Source organism: Podarcis pityusensis (genome assembly GCF_964106645.2).
Source record: "Podarcis pityusensis genome assembly, chromosome: 6".
In the NCBI taxonomy this organism is placed as follows: domain Eukaryota; kingdom Metazoa; phylum Chordata; class Lepidosauria; order Squamata; family Lacertidae; genus Podarcis; species Podarcis pityusensis.
Genome location: NC_138030.1, coordinates 56419132 through 56440541, shown reverse-complemented (window position 1 = coordinate 56440541; position 21410 = coordinate 56419132). Strand labels below are relative to the sequence as shown.

The 21410-nt window shown below is 44.5% G+C and overlaps 1 protein-coding gene across 4 annotated transcripts in view; it reads left to right on the top strand.

Moving 5' to 3' along the window:
- The window catches only part of SLC26A8 (solute carrier family 26 member 8), a 32971-nt gene that overhangs the window by 2953 nt on the left and 8608 nt on the right, over positions 1-21410 (top strand). For all 4 annotated transcript variants that reach the window (XM_081010433.1, XM_081010430.1, XM_081010432.1 and 1 more), the window contains 14 exons: positions 1952-2091; positions 3350-3466; positions 5410-5585; positions 7003-7167; positions 8453-8602; positions 10123-10205; positions 11689-11836; positions 12323-12436; positions 13208-13285; positions 14134-14229; positions 15037-15143; positions 16833-16902; positions 17632-17724; positions 18146-18277. In XM_081010433.1, coding sequence (XP_080866559.1) covers positions 1952-2091; positions 3350-3466; positions 5410-5585; positions 7003-7167; positions 8453-8602; positions 10123-10205; positions 11689-11836; positions 12323-12436; positions 13208-13285; positions 14134-14229; positions 15037-15143; positions 16833-16902; positions 17632-17724; positions 18146-18277 — 1669 coding nt within the window. The remainder of the gene's footprint in view (positions 1-1951; positions 2092-3349; positions 3467-5409; positions 5586-7002; positions 7168-8452; positions 8603-10122; positions 10206-11688; positions 11837-12322; positions 12437-13207; positions 13286-14133; positions 14230-15036; positions 15144-16832; positions 16903-17631; positions 17725-18145; positions 18278-21410) is intronic.

Genomic DNA, 21410 nt, shown 5'->3' with positions numbered 1-21410 from the left:
GAGAGGAAAGCAATGAAATGGCATGGATAAGGACTAGATCAGGGGTCAGCAACCTAAGGCCCATGGGCCACAAGCAGCCCACGGGGGTCGTTTAACCGGCCCACGAGCTGCCCCCAAACCGAGCCACTCGCTTGGCGAGTCCCCGTGCGCTGCGCTAAACCAGGGTGGCGCGAGGACTCGCTTCTGCAGCGCTGGAAATCGCGCATGCGCAGACACCGAGAATTGTGGCTGCACAGATGCAGGTGCCGGAAATTGTGTCTGCACATGCGCAGATGCCCGGAATTGTGTCTGCGCAGACACCGCGGCAGGCATGCGCGCTCACGTACACGCGTAATCCAGCCCAGAAAGGGATCTCCGCTGGAGTGAACCAGCCCAGGCAAGGTAAACCTTGCCAACCCCTGGACTAGATCAATAGTGGCATGTGATGAATTCCAAGACCAACATCAGACCATTTCAAACTTTGCCTGCAAATGGCCCCATGGCTCAAAAGGCCACCGCTGCAGTTCCTACTGCTTCATTCTGCAGCCGCCAGTCGTTCACCTCCCTTCCTCCCTACAAATGTATTGTGAGCTAAGAGAAGTGGCTGGGGAAGGGGGAGAAATAGGATTCAATTCGTATTTAAAGCCAAATGTATCAAATTCATGCTTTCCGAAACAATATGAGAACTGAAGCAGAGCCATCCTTCCTAAAGTTGCACGCCTCTGAATTTTGTGATGCACTTCTCTAACCAAACAAAAATGCAAAATTAGGGGGAAATGTGTATAAGAATGAATATGTTAGTAAAACAGCATACCAAAATGCATTATATGAGGATAAATTGCTTGCAAAAATGTGTATATTAGTTGAAACTGCAGGCCAAAATGTGTTTATTAGGGTAAATTTCACACGATTTTAAAAGTATTCATTTTCCAGAAAAACTGATGCATACTGGGGGGTGGGGAGACCCTTAAATTTCACATATACACTTATGGAGTCAGAACTGTCAGTATCATCTCAATGAAGATGTCAACCTAGTGTGTGGCAGCTGTGGAAAAAGCAAATTCCTGCTGATAATGCATTGATGGTGTGATTGTATTTGGAGTGCTGTGTATAGTTCTGGTTCCCTCACCCCCGAAAGGATACTGTAGAATTGGGAAAAGGTTCAGAAAGGGGCAACCGAAATGATCAAGGGATAGAGCAGCTCCCACCCCCACCCCCCGCCATGAGGATATATTAAGTTTGAGGATTTTTAGTATAGAGAAATAGCAAATAGGAGGAGACGTGACTGAGGTGCATTGTGTGGGGAAGTGGAGGAAGAAAGGTTTTTCTCCCTCTCTCATAACACTAGAATTTATGGACATCCCAAGAAGCTGGGTGTTGGCAGATTCAAGGCAAACAAAATAAAGTACTTACCGTACTCACACAGTGCATTGTTAAACTATGGAATTCACTCCCATAAAAGGCAGTGATGGCCACCGACTTGGATGGCTTTAAAAGAGGATTAGACAAATTCATAGGGGATATGGCTATCGGGGCTACTAACCATGAATACCAGTTGCTGCAAATCAGAGGAGAGGGCTCTTGTGCTTGGGTTCTGCTCGTTGGTTTCCTACAGGCATCAGGTTGGCCACTGTGAGAACAGGATGCTGAGCTAGATGAGCCAATGGCCTGATCCAGCAGCTTCTTCTTTCATTCTTACGACGTTTATGTATTCAGAATTTCTGTCTCCTGGAATAAAACCCTCACATTTTTATTTTTTATTTTTTTTGCAAACATGGATGTAAAATTGATATTAAGCTTAACACAATTTAAAGGCATCAGGGATATTGGCATTTGTCACCAAACATAAATGAAAGCACAGGGCTGAGAAGTATTAATCCACAAAGGTGTCGCTCTAGTTAGTGGAGAAAGTCATCCAATTGATGAGTTGCAAAGCTTTTTCTTAGAAACAGCACAGTTCAATTTGTTTCAGATTCTCATGGGTACTCTTCCGGAAGTTCATTCTCAATGTGTTTCCCTTTCTAAACTGGCTTTGTTCATATCGTGTCACTGAATGGATTTTAGGAGACATACACGCTGGCATAAATGTAGGGATGGTGCAGATTTTTCAAGGTAAACAAGCTGTCTTTATTATTTATTTTAAGTTCTCTCCCCTTTCCCTTAGGAAATACTTAAGAGTTTCCACCCTTGGATAACACAAGCTTAAAAAGTATTAGGGCTGGGGTGTGAAACTGGGGTTCCCCAAATGTTGCTAGACTCCAGCTCCTATCTGCCCCAGGCAACACAGCCAATGGTCAGGGGTGATGGGAGCTTGGCCCAAAAACATCTGGAAGATTGCAGGTTCTCCATCCCTGCCCTGGAGTCCCCCTTATGCAGGGCTGGTCTGCCCATGAGGCATGGGAAATCGGTCACCACAAGGTGGCAGGCTCCAGACAGCTGAGAGGGGCACTGCTGGTGCCAGCATATGGTTGTTGTAACCACCACACACCCTCTTCCCACCCATGCACCTGCCACACACTACCTGCTCCTCTCCATCTTTCTCTGAATACCTGGGCAGAGGAGGAGGGGCATTTTCAGTTTTGCCTGGAGCAGCGAAACATCCTGGGCCAGCCCTGCCCTTACCTTACTCCAGAGGAGAAGTAGTCCTCTGTTTGGCAGACCAGAAAATATGGGAGCTAGAGAATCTTCTCCTTTACCGCTCCTTGACTCCTAGGTGATAAGGGGAGTCATTAAATGTTGTGCTACTTATAATTTTATTTGTGTACGGCTGACCGAGAAAGCCAAACAAGGAAAGGCAGATCAATGCCATAAGCACATCCAACATGTATTTAAAGCACTTGACTTCCCTTCAAAGAATTTTGCAAACTGTGGTTTCCCCATCAAACAGCTACAATTCCCAATGCCCTTAAGAAATCACAGTCCCCAACCTTTTTGGTCATGTGCTTTTAATGTGCGTTAGCTGTGCTTTAAAAGTATGGTAAAAGAGAGGCCAAAGAGACTCAGGAGGGAGAAGAAGTGTGCTTTGAAGGCCAAAAGAAGACCTTACTTTAATTGCCCAACTAGGAAGCCTGCCAGGGAAGTTTTTTTTATTCACTTATAGAGGGCATGGCTGCAGTTACATTGGAACCACAGCATACACGGAGGGAAGGTTCCTTAATTCAAATTAGTATCACCCCTTGCACTGAAATTAGCCTTAAGGAAAAACTCCTATTGAGACCATTGTAAAGCACTTTGTGTACAGAAAAGTGCTATAAGAGTAATTTATCACTTATTCTAGGCTTGGCTTGCTCCCAATACTTAATGAACTGTCTGCTTTGACACAATCTGTCTGATAATTTTGATACATTATTTGTAAAACACATTCTTCCAGGGCTATCAGGAATAGTGATAACCGGACTACCTCTACCAGTTATCAATAGTTTTTATTCTGCATTTTGCTGCTCTCTAGCATATGTCATATTTGGAACTTCACGTCATATGTCCATTGGTGAGTACTGTTCTGCCCGGCTATTTCAATCTTCTAGGGAATGTACTGTTTGCCAACAGAGATTGTAAACTTTGTTTTTATTAATCTAGGGGTCATATCCATGTGGGTAGGAGGTTACTTGCTTCAGCAGAGGCTTCTATCAGTAGAAGAAGGAGGGAGGAGAATTTTGCTGATGGCCCCTCCTCTCTGAAGCCCCTCCACTCCCAAATTTGCTCCAAAGAATTAGCTGACCCTTTAGCACAGTGTGGGAGGTGGTGTGGGGGATTGTAGTGGGACAGGAAATTGGGAGAAATTGCCTCCCTCCCCATTTTGTTGATAGAAATCTCTGCTGAATCACAAGGGCCTTTAATCTGCATGAGTAATACCATTAGATATTACCCTATGTCTTCTGACATATCATCTTCTGTTTCATTTTGATTTATTGGTAATAAATATTTCACTCACAAGTCACCAAGCCCCTTAAATATCAGTTGTCTTGTTTTTACTGAAGTGTTGTTTGATCTCTTTCCTGCTAAAATCTGTAACATGTGAAAAGGTTTGCAGAGATATTCAAAACAGTTTAATAATGTGTCAAAATGGATTATTATCTTCTTTTTCAAGATTCATTAATTATAATTTTCTCTATACATGCCATTACTGTATGGAAATGTATTCATATCTGTGTCCTCACCTGTTTGTTGGGAATGATGCATGTCCTCTTCTTTGACAATGTGTAATGGGCCACCCCATGTAGAGTGAGCTAGTGGATGATGCAGACTGAGGCCTAGGAAACCTCTGCTTAAACTGCCTGGCATGGCAGAGGAGAGTAGCAAGTATGTTGGAAGGAGAACCCCATTACCACCTTCTCTCTGAACCTGGAAGAACAACACCAGCTCCAGGTTTACTGAGGCCCTTGAGCAAGCTGGTCTTGGCAGGCTTTCTTCCTGACTGGGCCCACTTCCTCTTTACTGCTGCCACCAATTCTCATTCACTCGCCCTCTCCCTTTGGGCCCTGTTGCAACACAGCCAGGTGAATGTAGAATATTGTTCCTTGCTCCTCCTGCCAATGTCCACTTGCTTAGGGGAGACAGGCAGAGGAACATCAAAGAGAATGAGCAACAGAGGCAAGGCCAAGAGGTGCCAGTGGGGCATATTCTGGGACGTAGGCTTCTGCAGGTGCCCAACAATGCCAACCCTGGACAGCAGCCCTGTAGAGCCAGGAAGGGGAACTTCTGGCCTATGAGCTGAATACAGCCCTCTGGGCCTCTCTAACCAGCCTTCAGGATTCTTCCCTAGGCCAGACCACTCACTGGCCCTGTTCTGTGTACTCTCAATTTTTGCCTGGCTGGCATATGTCCTAGAACTCTGATGACGCCTCTTCCTTGCCTATACAGACAGGTATATGTGTGTGAAACTTCCAGCTGCTGAAGGGTTGTCATGTGGCTTACTGTACAAAGTTAAGAGTGGCTGTCCCTGCCCACCATAAGTGTGTGGCCCCTGGAAGGCTGCCCGTAAGGGAATGTGGTCCCTGGGCTAAAAAGTGTTTCCCCTTCCTGCTGTAATGGGGCAAGGTTATAGCTCCGACCACTTGGCAGCCCAGGTCAGTCATATACCCTAAATGCAGACTGGCTGTCCTTATACCTTCTGTGCAGGGAGTCTGGCTGTCCTTATACCATCTGTTCAGGCCAGAACAGTGGGGGTCCAATTGGCATGGGCCAACAATTTTGAGGGCAACTGCTCAAATCCCCCCATAGAGGCAAAGGGGATTGAAATGGGGCCTACATTTCCCATCTGGTCTGGGCCTGTTACCAGCTCTGCACAGCCCTGCTACTGTGAAACCTATCGATGGACATTTTATGCCTTGAGCTCTCTGGTGGAAAAGTGGGATATAAATTTAATTTTTAAAGTGGTTGTTGGAATTGCTTTGTTTTTAGCTTTGGGTTTTCTCCTTCTGTTGGTAACAGGTTCTTTCAGCATTTTGAATGCAATGGTAGCAAATTTTCAGAACACCCTTAATCTCAACTTAAGAATGCCATTTAACGGAAGTGTGGCCAACTTCTCAGATGCAGCGTTTATGGTCAGTTATATGGAAGTATTAACTTACACTGCATCTACGACATTTTTGGTTGGGATTATACAGGTAGGAAACACACTTGGATATTGGTTATCATTTCTGAAATGTTACATTTTTCTGCAGAAAGCTTTCCGTTCCTTAAAACTGGTTCGTGAAATTAACGATTGACATAGCATATGGCTTCAATACCAGTACATTGGGCAGTTTCAATGTTGTAAGTAACTTCCCCCATATAACCATATTTCCCTTCCCATGTTCCATACGTACATTTTATATTGGACGAGAAGAGGCTATGCATGCCTAGGTCTGTCCTTGCTACCAGGAAAGGTGCCACAATTGAGATTCCAGATCCCACATAGAGTTGTATGAATATAGAACACATTCTCACACTCCACTCCCTGTGAGGAGGATATGGACAAGACAAGCAAGTATGATCCCTGTTCACTCTTGATCAAATAGGTGGGAAACATGAGAACAGGGCTTATGGTCAGAAAATATACTAACATTAGCTGAGTATTAGATTATATAGATATCTTGTGCAGATACAGTGGTGCCTCGCAAGACGAAATTAATCCGTTCCGCGAGAGTCTTCGTCTAGCGGTTTTTTCGTCTTGCGAAGCAACCCTATTAGCGGCTTAACGGATTAGCGCTATTAGCGGTTTAGCGGCTATTAAAGGCTTAAAGGCTTAGGGGATTAGCTGCTAAAAGGCTATTAAAGGCTATTAAAGGCTTAGCAGATTAGATAAAGGGGGGGGAAAGCGAAAAAAAAATCTCTAGACTCGCAAGATATTTTCGTCTTGCGAAGCAAGCCCATAGGAGAATTCGTCCTGCGAAGCAACTCAAAAACGGAAAACCCTTTCGTCTAGCGGGTTTTCCGTCTTGCGAGGCATTCGTCTTGCGGGGCACCACTGTACTTTAAATAGGTGAACATTTTCCAGTGCCTTCGTGCTTCTCCTTAGAACTTAAACCAGGGATCAGCAACTTGGTGCCCGCAGAAGCACATGCACCCACAGAAGCCCTTCCCTGGCACTTACAGGGTCTTTGGTCCCCCACCATGCTGAAATTATATTGATTCCAATTGTTCGTCTCATTTGCAAATGTGCCTACTTTAGGGTTGGACGTTAAGAGCAGGGTAGGGTGTGAGTGAGATTTAGAATTATAAGGGAGGGCGGGAAGTAGGTCTGAGGATGGGGGGGCAATGGTCTCCGAGGTTAGATAGAAAGAGGTTGCTGAAAAGTGTGGGGGATGGCAACAATAGACTTACTTCAGGCAACTGAAAGGGTGGACTAATTTGGAGACTCCCCAGAACAGTCTCTTCCTGCCTTCCTTGCAGAATGGACAGCTGGAAAAATGCCTGCCTGCCTCTAACTCTAAGCAAGTAATATGGAAAGCTTTTATAAGTAGACTTGGCACTGCAGAAAGTTGGGGTGTACAACTGGGCCTTAAAGGTGCCATTTTCTTTCTTTGCCTCTCTTCCTTTCAGCTGTTCTTGTGCTGCATTGGCTTGGGTTTTGTCACAACATATCTTTCAGAAAGTCTCATCAATGCTTACCTCACTGCAGCAGCGCTACATGTTATTATCTCCCAGTTCTCCTTCATTTTTGGGATTGTAATTGACTTCCATTCAGGACCCTTGGCATTTTTTTACGTGAGTAAATCCAGCCTTTACTCAAAGCTAATCCTGTTTCTTGGCAGGGGACAGGGAGATCAGTTTAAGAAGTTGCAAGCAGAAAGTTGTAAGCCACTAGTTGAAATGTCTGTGAATTGTTGGGGGGGGGGGGGGGCAAATGAATGCGGTACCAGTTCCCTCCAGAGGCTTCCCTTATATCTCCCTCATGCGTTGGATGTAGGAATGCAGAAGGAATTGATTCACTTCCCATTTAAAGGCAAATCTACCTAATTTGCCATGATATGCCCTGTACAGACTTACACAATTTTGCTAGAGTGCTTGAACATTCCCAGTGCATTTACTTGTGTAGAAATGTATATGTGACTGAGGACTATGCTTTTTGCATCTGATGTAAAGTTTGGGTGCATACAGGGGCTGTACGCACAGTCTAAGGACACTGCATAAATGGGAATTAGGTGCAGATAGGATCCCACTTTTTATTTTTTAACTTAGGTCAGCCATGTTTCTTTTGGACAATTCCATCTGAAAGTGTTAGAGCACCACCAAGTCCCATTGCTCCCAGGGTGGACCGAAGTTGTGCATGATAGCTGCTCCAGGTTGTGGGCAGATGGATAACCTTCCTTGAGCCTTTAAAAACAGGATTTTAATAAATCCTGAAGCAATGGATTCAACTTGCAGAAAAGAAGTTTCTTACTAAACATTAGGAATAACTTTCTGGCAATAAGAGCTGTTCAGCAGTGGAACGGACTACCTTGGAAAGTGGTGGACTCTCCTTTATTGGAGGTTTTTAAGCAGTGAATGGATGGCCATCTGTCAGGGATTCTTTAGTTGTGATTCCTGCATTGCTGGGGGTTGGACTAAATTAGGGTCATTCCAACTTTACAATTATTTGATGGTGGTTTTTTTTTTTTTTTAATAAAGAGAGAGACAGAAACAGTTTGTAGCTCTTAGACCGCACTGTAAAGGGATCAGAAGGACTGCAGATTCTGAAGTGGACACATGATCCAATCTGGAATATAACCCACCTAGATCAAATCATTTGAGTCTGCTTTTGAATCTGAGTTCTGCAAATTTATTCCCCATCCCTGGTTGTGGAACACATGAATGATGAATACAGATTTCTTCTGTTGTAATATACAGAAATGTATAGCAATGTTGTGAAGAAAGCATACTTGCCTGCAATTGCTATATTTTGTGTGTGCATGTTAGTGATTTCCCATACTACTGAATTTGATTTCCATGCTACTGAATTAATTAACCCTTATAAAAATTCCTCCTGCTGAGTATTTTCTTTCCCCCTCAGAACTTGGTGTATTATTGCATGGGCCTCCCAAAAGCTAATTCGACCAGTATCCTGCTCTTCTTGCTATCTGTACTAATGCTGAGAGTCAGCAAATGCATTAAGATAACTTACAAACACAGTCCTGTTGAGTTTCCTATGGAGCTTCTTTTGGTAGGTACCTTACATTCTTTGAGTAAGAAATACGTTAGGCTTCACAGACAGTCATTTCCTCACTAGATGGAAAATAACCTGAGTGGTGTTTTAAGCATAGAACCTGTCCAAGGAACAATATCCGTGAACCTTTGTATTATCTTTAGGCTTTGGTAAAGAGAGGAGAGGTTCACCAAGTAAATTCAGCTTTTCTAAGGCTGAAATCCTAGGCACACTTATGGAGCAATTGAAACTACCAGATCTGCTGGCTAGGAGGGGTCAGGATGAGCAGGAGGACACACACCTCTGGTGGAAATAGGTCCACACCAACAGAAAATCCACATGCTGTTAGAACCACATCCTCATACCAGTGGAAAGCATGATAGGAACAAGAGATGCCTGTGAAGAAACAGAAGAGAGATTTTAAAAAATGGGGTGTGCTAAGGGTGCATTTAGGGACAAACATTTTGCCACTTACAAACCCCCACCAGTCTTGCCTTTGGAATGGGGCAAAACTGAAAGGGCAGGATTAATGAAATTCAACTCTACAGGAGTTGGAAGCTCCACATTACAGGAGCACAAGCGATATGGCCGTTCTCAGTTGCCAATCACAGCACAACAGGATATAAGCCCTGCATGTGCCAGCCACAACTCCAGAGACTGTTTGCATGTCATGGAGCTATGCCCAACATTACCTGGTTGTATGGGCTTTGCTCTCATGAGACGGGACCTTTGATGAAAGGGGGCCATGGTGAAAGAGCACAAACACAATGCACTTTCTGCAATAACACAGAACCACGGAGGAATCTCAAAGCTGGACTTCAGTGGGTGAGTTCAGTGTAGGCTCAGTCGCCATGGCTGTCTGAAGCAGAGTCAATGTTAGAGTTGGCATTAGAATTTCAGGTTAGCTTTTTAAAAATTCCTATAACATATTGTTGGAAGCATCCTCTTTGAATATGTACACATCACCCCACAGAAGAGATTTGCATAAAATGTGGATATGCATATTTGTACACATGGATACAGATTTAGAAATAGCCACTATAATTTAAATACAGTACATGTTGTCTTATTGAGGAAGGTTGTGAACAGGCGGCCAATATGCCTGCTCAGTTGGCTATCCAGGTACCTTCAAGGCTCCTGCTTTCCTTTCTTCAGGTTCTTTATCTCTAAAATCTGACCAGATATCTCTTCAGATAGAGGATAAATTGTGTTCGCTGAGCCCGTATTTTATACAGTCTGTATATGATGTTTGTTTGTTAGTGTGTTGTGTGCTATGCCTAATAAAGGATGATGATGATGATGATGACTGTCCTTTGTAAAATGGACACACATGGTGACCCTAACAGGGAAGGTGAAATGGTATTCCTGAGAAATTTCAAATTTTAATCAGAGCATGATGTAGGAATTGTAGGGAAGTGTTTCTAATTACTTGGTTAGTATTTTGTTACCTGCTCCAAGGTGAGTAGGTAGGTAGATATTATACATTGTACATTTTAAAAAAAATATTATCTGTTGGTTAATTTCATTTTCTTTTACAGATTATTGTGTTTACCATACTTTCCACCCACACCCATATGTACGCTGAATCCAGTATGGGAGTTTTTTCAATGGCCCCCCAGAGGTTGGTAATCTACAACTTACGTAATATATTGCTTTATTAAGTACTTTCTGTTGGGAGAGAGATGGGGGAAATGTGTCCTTGTTAATTCTCCTCAACCTTGCAGTAGCTTTTGATACCAAACCTCTAGGACCACCTCTCTCCATATGAACCTCAAGTCCCCTGCAAGCATCATCTGAGGCTCTTCTTTGTGTGCCTCCTCTGTAAGAGGTCCAGAGGGTTGCAATACAAGGGTGGGCCTTTTTGGCAGCAGCTCCCCGTTTTTGGAATGCTCTCCCCAGGGAGAATGGACTGGCACCTTCATTATACACCTTTAGACAACAGGTGAAAAGCTTCCTCTCCAACCAAGCCTTTGGCTGATTAACATGTTTGTGGAAGGGGAGGAAGGGGGGATTTTTGTTTTGTTTTGTTCTTGTTTTTATTATGTATTTTGTGTTTTATGTATTTATTTTATTTATTTTATTATGTATTTTATTATGTATTTTATGCTGTCAACTGCCCTGAGAGCTGCTGATTAAGGGCAGTATACAAATTTAATTAATAAGAAATAAGAATAATCAAGAATAAAAGTAATGGTCTCTGGTCACTGAAAATAGTTTTGTGCCCCTAGAGTCAGTCATGTTCATGCACCATCAGTCAACATGAAACCTGTATTTATTATGGTGCTCCCTCTCCAACAACACTGGGTCACCAGGCTAGTTTCTGTTAAAAGTTACTTTATGTTTTTTATTGATTTTTTTATTGCATTTATTTTAAAAAGCAGACAGAGAGAAAAAACCCAAACAAAAAATAGGAAAAACAAAAGCAAAATCATCAGCTCACCTTCACAGTGCAATAAACATCAGTACATACATCTTAATTTACACATACAGATCAAGACAATATATGCCATTCAAATATCTGAATAGATATCCAGATAAAGTTGATGTTTATAGAACATGCGTTCAAATGCAACAAGGGCATTAAGGTCTGTTTTATAGTAGATGGTGAGTATTTATCCCAGGCCTGAAGTACAAGTTGCTTAGTGACGACAAGAGCTCATAAAATCCATTTTCGTTGTCCTTCCATTAGTCCCCATACTACAAACTATAATTTGAAAGTAACAAACACCCGCTAATATAAAGGATTTTGCCAATACAAGATGAATACAGATGGCAACTTCAGGCCAAAAATGGAGAAATCACTGGACAAGCCCACCTCATATGCCTCTATAAGACATTTCTATCATTATACCTTCATTTATTTCATGCTTAAAAGATTTGTGCCCCATGTTTTGGCAAAAGCTTCCAAGTTAGCTAACAATAAAATGATTTCATTGCAGCATTCAAGGTTTAGCTCATAATTCTCACTACAGACATCTCCACCGGGTAGTAAAGGTGTTTGTGTTTAAACAGAAAGAATAAATCTTGTACCTAAATAAAGCTACAAGGCAGAGTTCTCAGGAATGTTCATTGAAAAATGAAGAAGGCAATCTTTCTTATTTCAGATTTCTGCATCCTACATTACCTGACTTTTCAAACCTGAAAAAGATTTTATTGCATGCTTCATCCCTGGCCATAGTGAGCTATTTTCTTCTCATTTTTGTGGCAAAGAAGTATGGAAATATCCACAACTATCACATCAGACACACTCAGGTATAAATTCAATGTCATATGCCAGAAACTTTGAGAAGATTTTGTTGCTCAGGGAGATTAGAGCAATGAGGATTAAGTATAATTTCCTGTAGTTTTGCAGGATGACTGCAGAAAGGATGCAGATCTCTAGTTATTACTAGTTCTCTAAGCAAGTTGGGGTGCACACTGGGATATGTTACATGAGAATTATAGAATTCATTCACCAGTGTTTGTTTATTTATTTAACTGATTAATTTGGTCCTCAAGGCAATTCACAATCAAGGTTTCAAGCAGAAGGCACAATAGATAAAACCATTAAAAGTAGCATGTCCAAAAAAAGGTGGGATTACATTAAATGCTTGGGTAAATTGGATAGTTTTCACTGTTCCCATGAACAATTTTACCCATGCATTCTCCTTTAAGATTTGTAAATGCATCATACTTCAAAAGAAATTATTTTTTACCGTTGTAATCTGATTGTGATTAATTTTTATTTACCTCCTACAGGACTTGATGGCAATTGGGCTATGCAATGTCACCAGTTCATTTTTTAAAAGTTTTGCTGTCAGTTGTGCTCTTTCTACAACTGTTATTCAGGAGAAGACAGGTGGAAAAACTCAGGTGTGTTGGTTGATTGTTGAAACCCACTATTTCTTCTAAACCTCCATTAATAGGACGGGCAATCCAAAACATGTTTAACCAGAAACAAGCTCAACTGAGTTCAATGGAAGTCTGAGTAGGGTTATTGATGAGGGCTTATTTTTTCCTCTGTGGAATGTGGAACTAAAATAGCTTTAGAGTCAACACGTATTGATTTTACATAAACCTATTTAAAATGGAGCGTGGATGTTGTTTATTTAATGAGAATAAATAATGGTGGAATAAAAATGTTCACCTAAAAGGCAGCAAAGAAGAGACGCATCTGACTTGAGATGGAGTTTCACAATTGTAGTAACACCATCAAAAAGGTCCTATCGCTTGTTCTTGCCAGCTACACCTCTCTTGGCTACCTTATTTCCTATATCCTAGTGCCAGATAGTTTAAGACTTTATATGTAATAGTCATCAGCACCTTGAATTGGTCCCAGAAGCAAATTGGTTAACTACTGTATGTGATAGGTGAATTTGGCACATCATAATTTTGCTTTTTGAAACTTCTGCTATAGATCCAAGGCTGTATACTATTACATTCTTATCCAATTAATAAAAATACCTATCCACACAAACTGAAATGTCAAGGTTTTAACCTCCATCAAAGTCACCATTTTGAATGTGTTCTCAGTAAGATGGACTGTTGTACCTGATAAAAACTTTGATTTTTTAAACCACTGAACTCAGCACTGGAGCATCAGTACCAGAACACATTTCTAATGCAGTATTTATTTTTAATTAGCTTGCAGCTCTCATTGGAGTTTCCTTAATGTTGGCAGTTGTGTTAAAGCTGGGAACCTACTTCCAGTACCTTCCTAATGTAAGTTAATGTGAAATGCTATTTCAGTAAACATTGATTCCACACCTTTGACATATTTCTATTGTATTCTATTATATAAAAGGCACATCTTTTGGCCATGTAAATGTTGGCACATTCAATGTGTCACAATTTTGAGGCTATAGGGAAGATGGCTGTAGCAGATAGGGCAGAATCAAATAAGCAAGACATGGTCTTTCAGGACCCTGGACAGAGCACCATGGAAGGCGCTGGCTCCAACATTCACACACACAGAGAGAGAGAGAGAGAGAGGAGCAGATTGCTGAGGCCCTATGAAGTTGGCAGGAGCTTCCTTACTGTTTACCCACCTCCATTATTAAAGGGGCTCTGTTGGCTCCTACAGCATGGGGAAGGTGTGGACTGCACTGAGACTGTCTTCTGAGTCTGTGGAGTCTGGCAAAGTCACATCTTCTGACCTTAAAGATCCTGGAGTGGGGGAGAGGCGGCTCCTCCGTGTTTTTCTGTGACCTCGCAAGTGGCTGAGAGACTGCAGAGCTACAGTGCTTCCTTGAATAGCTCTCTGGGTCTGTTTCTACCACATGTAGGGAGAAGCAACTCAAGGGATTGTTGGTTTCTCCTGGGATAGCACCATCTTTCCACCTTGGGCAGAACTAGGTTAGTGGAAATAACACCTCTGAAATTACCTGAAAGTGGTAGGAAAATTATAATATGTACACATAATGGTAGAGGCTTTAGAGTTATACAACATGATATAGTGATATAGCATTGGCTTGCTAAACAAATAAAACTGTTTGTTCCTACAAAGCCATTTTAAATGAGCTGTGTATCCTTGGCAAAAGAATAGCCAGTTATTGTTGTTTTTTCCACAGGCTGTTGTGGCTGCTATTGTACTGGTCAACATGTTCCCATTTCTTGAAAAATTTATGGATGTCCCTTTCTTGTGGAGGCAAGATAAATATGATTTTGTAAGTGTCGTATGATCCACATGGGGTTAGAGAGGGGAATTAAATGGGGTATCACCTAATGTTACACCATGGCAGCAGCGGTGCAATGCCAGTGTAGATGTGCTGTCACACATATATTTGCATGTACTGCTGCTCAAGATGATTTGGGGATCCAACTAGACAAATTGACAGAGAACTGTTGTCAGATCTCAACATCTCTTTAAAAACAACAACACAGGCATGGGGTGTCCCAGTGTGGATCTGGACCATGGAACTGTGAGAGATGTAACTCTTCCCCCTTGTGACATTTTCCTCAATGCAAACAAAGCTTAGAGGTGTACTTAAGTTTTTCCTGGTGGTGTTAAGTAACCACCTCCCAACCAGGAAGCTGTGGTTTAAGGGCTCCCTCCAAACCAGTACATATAAAACCAAGATGTGATGCTGGTTTTGGACATCATGGGAAACTGTGGTTTAAAATGCTAGGATAGCTTTGTTGAAGCTGTGCATGGGAGGAGGGGTGAGGAGGGAGCACATAGGCACACTACTTGTTCTTGGATCAGTTATTGTTTATTAAACCAAGACCATCATGACTCTGTAATGTTAACAGTGCATAGATCATTTCAAAGTTCTAGTAGTTTTGAGAACTGTACCCTAAATTCAAACACGAAATCTTCATGGTTTAAATAATCAGTACTTCAGATTTTTTATTCTTTATATACCAAAAACGGCAGAGGTGTGTCTTGTCACATTGACACTGTACTTTGTTTTATCTTCAACTTTGTCCCTGCTAAGTAGCTTATATTGCCCCTGTTTCATTTTTCCTTAAAGGGAATTTGGATTGTGACCTTTCTGTCTGTAATCTGTCTTGGTCTGGATATTGGCTTGGGAATTTCTATGGGATTTGCCTTCTTCATAATAAGTGTGCGGTCACACAGGTACTGTCTCCTATGGTAGTGTTGTATTATAGGGCTACAGGCGAGTGTGTGTGTGGAGAATGGGAATTATATTGCTACCAGAGTATATTAGAAAAGTGTCTAGAAAGACTCTCCTCCTGCAAGAGAGGGGAGTGGTTGTGGTCGGGAGCCGGACTCCGCCTCAAGCAGGGGGCATTAGCCCCCTGCCTCCCACTCACCTGGCTGGCGCCCACACCCACAGGCAGGCACCCAACCAGGTGCCTGCGAGGGGGCGTGTTTAGCAGCCTAAATTGCTGCGGCACCAGCCTTACGGCCTCACTTTTTGTCGTCCCGTTGCGAGTGGCAACCTAACAGGATTATTGAAAAGAAAAGAGGAGGATCAAGAGTACCCATTAGGGTGCCACCACAGAACCTTCCTCCCAGCAGCAGCACCATTGCTACTTGCCAGGATGGTGAGGGTGCAGGGGCTCAGCAATACCAGGATGTGCTAATTGCTGAGTTGGCAGAGTCAATCCAGTGCTCCTGTTGGTGCACCTGACTTTACCAACAGCCTGTGCCACACCATCCTGGTAAGCAGTAGTGATGCTGCTACTGGGAGGCTGGATCTGCAGTGGTGCTACACAAAAAGCTCTTGAGGAGGAGTATATCCTATAAATTTAAAGTTAGCAAGTATATGAATGATATATAATTAGATATAATATATAACTATCATTTAGTTAATTAATTGAAAGTGCCTTCTCTAACTTCCTTAGCTCATTTGTGGCCTCACTCAAGGCATACAACAAATTCTAAAATTCAAGTTTACTAGCCATGAAATGTTATAATGAGTAAAGAAGCAGAGGAGAAGTAAGCAGCGTGCAAAGTGAACTAAAACACAAAATTAGCATCCAGCTGGCCTTACCCTTGAGCAAGCCATGAAGCTCAAATAATATGCCTGGAATATGCATTGTTCTTCAATGTATATTGTTCTTCAATGCAAAGACTAGTAAAATCCTCTCACCATATATTGGGGTAGCAGGGTGGTGGAAGAGAGAGCACAAGCAATTGGGGCTTGAGACAGTGTGAGCAAGATCACATACGCTATAAACCTTGGAGATGGGTGCTTTGGGCAATAATTGCTTTGCCCAAATTGGGGAAGATGTGTAACTTGAAAGGATCTCTTCTTGGGTTCCAGTCAGATAGACTTAACTAAAGAGAAAACACTAACATGTATTTGCAATGATTTTGAGCAATGATCTAAGGAAAACAGTGAGTGGGTGGAGGGGCAGGAGTTTCTGCAAGCCAACTAGGAAAAAATCCTCACTGTATTCTTTGATCTGCGCATAGCAAGGGCAAAGATAGAAGGATGATAAAACACCTTCCCTACAGATATAACTGATGCTCATACAACTTGCGGTCTGGCATTGAGCCTGGAGTAACAATATTATGTATTTTTATGGAGAGACATACAGCACATTTGACTAAATGCTCTGTTTCCATACTACAGCAAAATTAGGATAAGATTTTACCTGCTCTTTTCCACTCTCCATGGAGAGACATGAAAATAAACAAGATACCGGTAATTCAATGGAAGCTTGTGACCATTCCATTCTTTAAAACTACATTCAAAGTTGGATAGTTGTCTATGTCTGTCATGGTTTCTTTCCTTGGTTAAAGGTTTGGCTCTACTCAATTTTTAAGAAGGCAATCTAACTTAACATTTTGTTTCAGAATGAAGATGTTGACACTGGGTCAGATTCCAAACACCAATATTTATCGCAGTTTTTCTGACTACGCTGAGGTAAGGGTAGGAGGGAATAAATATTCTTTGCTGCAACCAGTTCCCTTCAGTAGCACACTAGCAGCTGACGCATCAGGTTGAATTAATTCCAGGAATGGTGTTGTGTATAATTACCACCTTTATGACTCGTAATGAAGAGCCATACTTGAAAAGACAGTGTTGCAGGAACCCCACTAGTATCTCTGGAAAATACACAGCATAGTGATCCTTCTGACAGGATTTAATTAACAACTATAGCTTGGTGACCCTGACATCAGCAATGAAAGCAGATTTGTAGTACAAATGTTGTGTTATGTACTCTGTTCAATCTCTGCATGGTCCAAATGTTGTTTTATATGTCTGGCTTCCTCTGGTATTGGATCATACCAAAGTGCAAATTATTATTCTTTGCAAGGTGCCAGTATATTAGCAAATAATCTCAATAAAAATGTGAATTATGTAGCCAAATGGTGTCATCCATGCACAGAAGAAAGGTATTGGTAGTACTGGGGAAAGTTTGCGGAGATAAAAATTAATCCATGGAGGAGGAGGGAAACCCAAAAACAGTTCTGCTGTGATTCTGCGTATTTAGTGGGCAATGAATGCTGATGGACTCGTGGGGCTACAGAGGAATGGTAAACTGTATTCTGAGAAAGATCGCAGCAGGAATCCTGAACAGGAGCACTGCACACTGCAACATTTTGTTGCAGGTTCCACTAAGAAAGACTTAAATTTTATTTCTCTTTTTAGGCTATAGAGATTCAGGGGGTGAAAATGTTCCAGTGCTGTGCCTCCATTTCAACTGCAAATATGAAACATTTCAAATCCTACATTTTACATAAGGTAAATGGTGCCCTCCAAATGATTATCAGATAAAGATCCTTCCAAAATTGCACTTTTCTGAATTTTATTCTGTAGTGTGCACAAAAGTGCATATACTTGTGCATATAATACACATATTAGTGAGAATAATATTAAAAAATGCATTCTATTAGAGAACGCTTCTTTGCAAAAATGTGTATATCGGGCAAAGCTGCATACCAAAGTGTGTATTAGGAGAATCATACTAAATGCTTATGAATTTTAATGAGGACTTTGACAACAACAAATAATCACAAACAGATGTGGAAATGTGGAGAACCAAATTTAAAATTGGAATTTAAAAAGGAGAAAATGAAAATGACAGGTTTGCCCTCCCTACTCAGAACCTCTCCAGTAGACAAAGCTGGCCATATCTGATAATCTATCCTTATTTCGATTTCAGATGGACCTGAAGGCTGTGCCACTTGATGAAAATGAAATGAGAGCTTTGATCTCAGTCAGTATGTCTAGCGTTAGACAGAAAAAGGATTTAAATTGTACCTGTGTTTGTGAGCCACCTGAACCATTACCCAGGGTGAGAGATTTCGTTCTTTGTTTTACATAGAACTCTCTTAGAATTCCCATACAGGTGTCACTTAGACAATTGCTTCTACCTTGCCTAAATCAAAAGCCCACACCTGCCTGGTGTATACATCTACGCATCACTCAATGAAAAATACCTAAGCTCTGGTTATGTGCTAGTCCCGGGGGGGAAGGTTACCGTTGTCGTAGTCAAAGTCCAGTCCTGAGTCACTAGCCTGGAACCAGTTCACAAGGAGCGAGGCGAGGTCCGAAGCAGGAAGCCGGGCGGGGACAGGAACACTGGAAGGTCAGAAGCAGGAAGCCGGGCGGGGAACAGGAACACTGGAAGGTCAGGTCTGGGTCCGGGTAGGAGCAGGTACTCAATGACGACGTTGCTCCTGCAACCTGGGACCGGGGTGACTGGCCTTTATCTTCTCTGAGGCCAGGGGCGGTCCCGGCCCCCAGGAGACCCGCCTCTCCTGGCCTTAAGGCGAGCACTCCTCCTGGGAGAAACCAGTTCCCTTCGCCTCTCTGCCCTGAGCCTCTGCAGTTCAGGAGAGGCTGAAGGGTTACTGGACCCAGGGGGAGACTCACCTGTAGGCACTGAATCCTCAACCACCTCCGGAGCCAGAGTGGATTCACCTGGTGCCTGCTCCTGAGGATCCGGCACAGGTGCAGGCGCTTCAGAATCAAGGCCCTGCCCCAGTGCAGCCGGCCCTGGAGGCGGGGACTCCTGTGCAGGCTGGGATTCCTCTGGTTCAGCCTCTGAATCGGAATCCCAGGCCATCACACCATCCCCCCTCCCAGCCCCCCCCTCAATCGAGGGTCTGGACCCGGCTTGCTGGGGTACGCCGCATGGAAATCTCAGAGGCAGGCAGGCGCGTGGACGTTGGCTGCTGGTTCCCAGGAACAGTCCTCCGGTCCATACCCCTTCCAGTCTATGAGATACTGCAGCTTTCCCTTGCGGTATCAGGAGTCCAGAATGCGTTCCACCTCGTACTCAGGCTCCCCCTGAACCAAAACTGGCTGCGGTCGGGGACGGTTCGGGTGGAACTCGTCGGGTGGGGCCACCGGACTCAGAAGGGACCTGTGGAATACCGGGTGAACCTTCAGGGTTGCAGGCAACTGGAGACGGAATGCCACAGGCGAGACCTGGTCCACGATAGGAAACGGGCCGGTGAAACGGGCGTCCAGCTTCCGCAAAGGTCGAGAGGGGTGGAGGTGACGAGTAGAGAGCCATATCAGGTCACCGACGTGGAGTTCCGGCCCCACCTAGCGGTGGCGGTCGGCCTGGGCCTTGTACGCCCCCTTGGCCTGGCGCAGTTGCTCCATCAACAGCTGTTGCTGGGACTGGAGCTCCTGAAGCCACTCCGTCACCGCAGGGACCGCGGATGCTGGCAGCACATCTGGAAACAGCCGTGGATGATAACCGTAACTGGCCTGGAACGGGGTCTGCTGGGTGGACGCATTCACTGTGTTGTTGTAGGCGAACTCCACCAATGCTAGGTGGTCGACCCAGTCATCCTGCTGGTAGCTGCAGTAACACCAAAGGTACTGCTCCAGCACCGCGTTCGTTCGCCCGTTCCGTCTGGCCATCGGTCTGTGGGTGGTAGGCTGATGAGAGACAGGCCTCTGTCCCGAGGGTCTGGTGCAATGCTCGCCAGAACCGGGATGTGAACTGAACGCCCCGGTCGGACACCACACGCTCAGGTAGGCCATGCAGGCGGAAGACATGCTAAAGGTACAGCTGAGCGGTTTCCTTAGCTGTGGGTACGGATGGGCAGGGGGCACAGTGCACCATCTTAGTGAAATGGTCAGAGAAAACTAGAAGACAGGTACAGCCACGAGACGGGGGTAAGTCCACTACAAAGTCCAGCGAAACCATGTGCCAAGGATGTGGTGGGACTGGCAACGGCTGAAGTAGGCCGGGGGGGGTCGCCCGGTAGGGCCCTTGGCCCGCCGGCAGACATCACAACCAGCAACGTAGCGAGCCACGTCAGCCTTCAGGCGGGGCCACCAAAACTCACGGCTTACCAGATGGGTGGTCCGATACTGCCCAAAGTGTCCCGCTGCTGGGGCATCATGGGTCATCCACAGAACCTCAGCCCGCAGTGGCCCTGGTGGGATATACAGGCGACCGTGGTGCAGCAGAAGGCCCTGTTGCAAGACCAGCCCCGGATACTGAGGGCTGGACCCTTCGGCCAGTTCCCGGAGTCGTTCCTGGGCCCAAGCGTCGACCCGCTGCTGTTCCCGCACCCGAGCCTGCAGTGGCTCAGCCTCCTGGGTGGCCAGGAATGCAGCCGGTGGTAGGATCGTGGTGGGTACTGCTTGCTATACCGTGTCTGCGTTGTCTTCAGGCTTCCGGGACAGGGCATCCGCCTTCTGGTTTTGGGAGCTAGGGATGTAGCGGATCCGGAACTGGAACCGGGAAAAGAACAATGCCCACCGGATCTGCCTTTGGTTCAGCTTGCGGGTGGTCTGGAGGTACTCCAGGTTCCGGTGGTCGGTTCTCACCTCCACCGGGTGTCATGCCCCCTCAAGATGGTGGCGCCAGACTTCAAAGGCCACCTTGATGGCCAGTAGTTCCCGCTCCCACACGGTATAGTTACGCTCCGCTGGAAGGAGCTGGCGGAAATAGAAGGCGCAGGGTAAGAGTGGCGCATCGGGTCCATACTGCTGAGACAAGACGGCACCGAGAGCCGTACTGGAGGCATCGGTTTCTACCACAAAGGGTCGAGAGGGATCAGGATGTTGCAAGATCGGCGCTCTCTGGAAACAGGCTTTCAACCCCTGAAACGCCTCCTCTGCCTCCTTGTCCCAGGAAAGCGGCGTCTTGGGGCGCAGTAGCCGGGTCAACGGGGTGGTGCGATGAGCATAATCTGCAATGAAGGTCCGGTAATAGTTGGCGAACCCCAGGAATCGCTGTAGGTCCTTGCGGTTCCGAGGTGCCGTCCATTCCCGAACCGCTGCCACCTTCCCAGGATCCATCTGACCCCATCTGGAGAGAGTCGGTGACCAAGGAAGTCCACTGACCGCTGATGGAACTCGCACTTGCTGAGCTTCGCATACAGGTGGTGCTCCCGCAAGCGCTGCAGCACGGTCCGGACATGACCCTTGTGGAGAGCCGGGTCATGGGAGAAAACCAG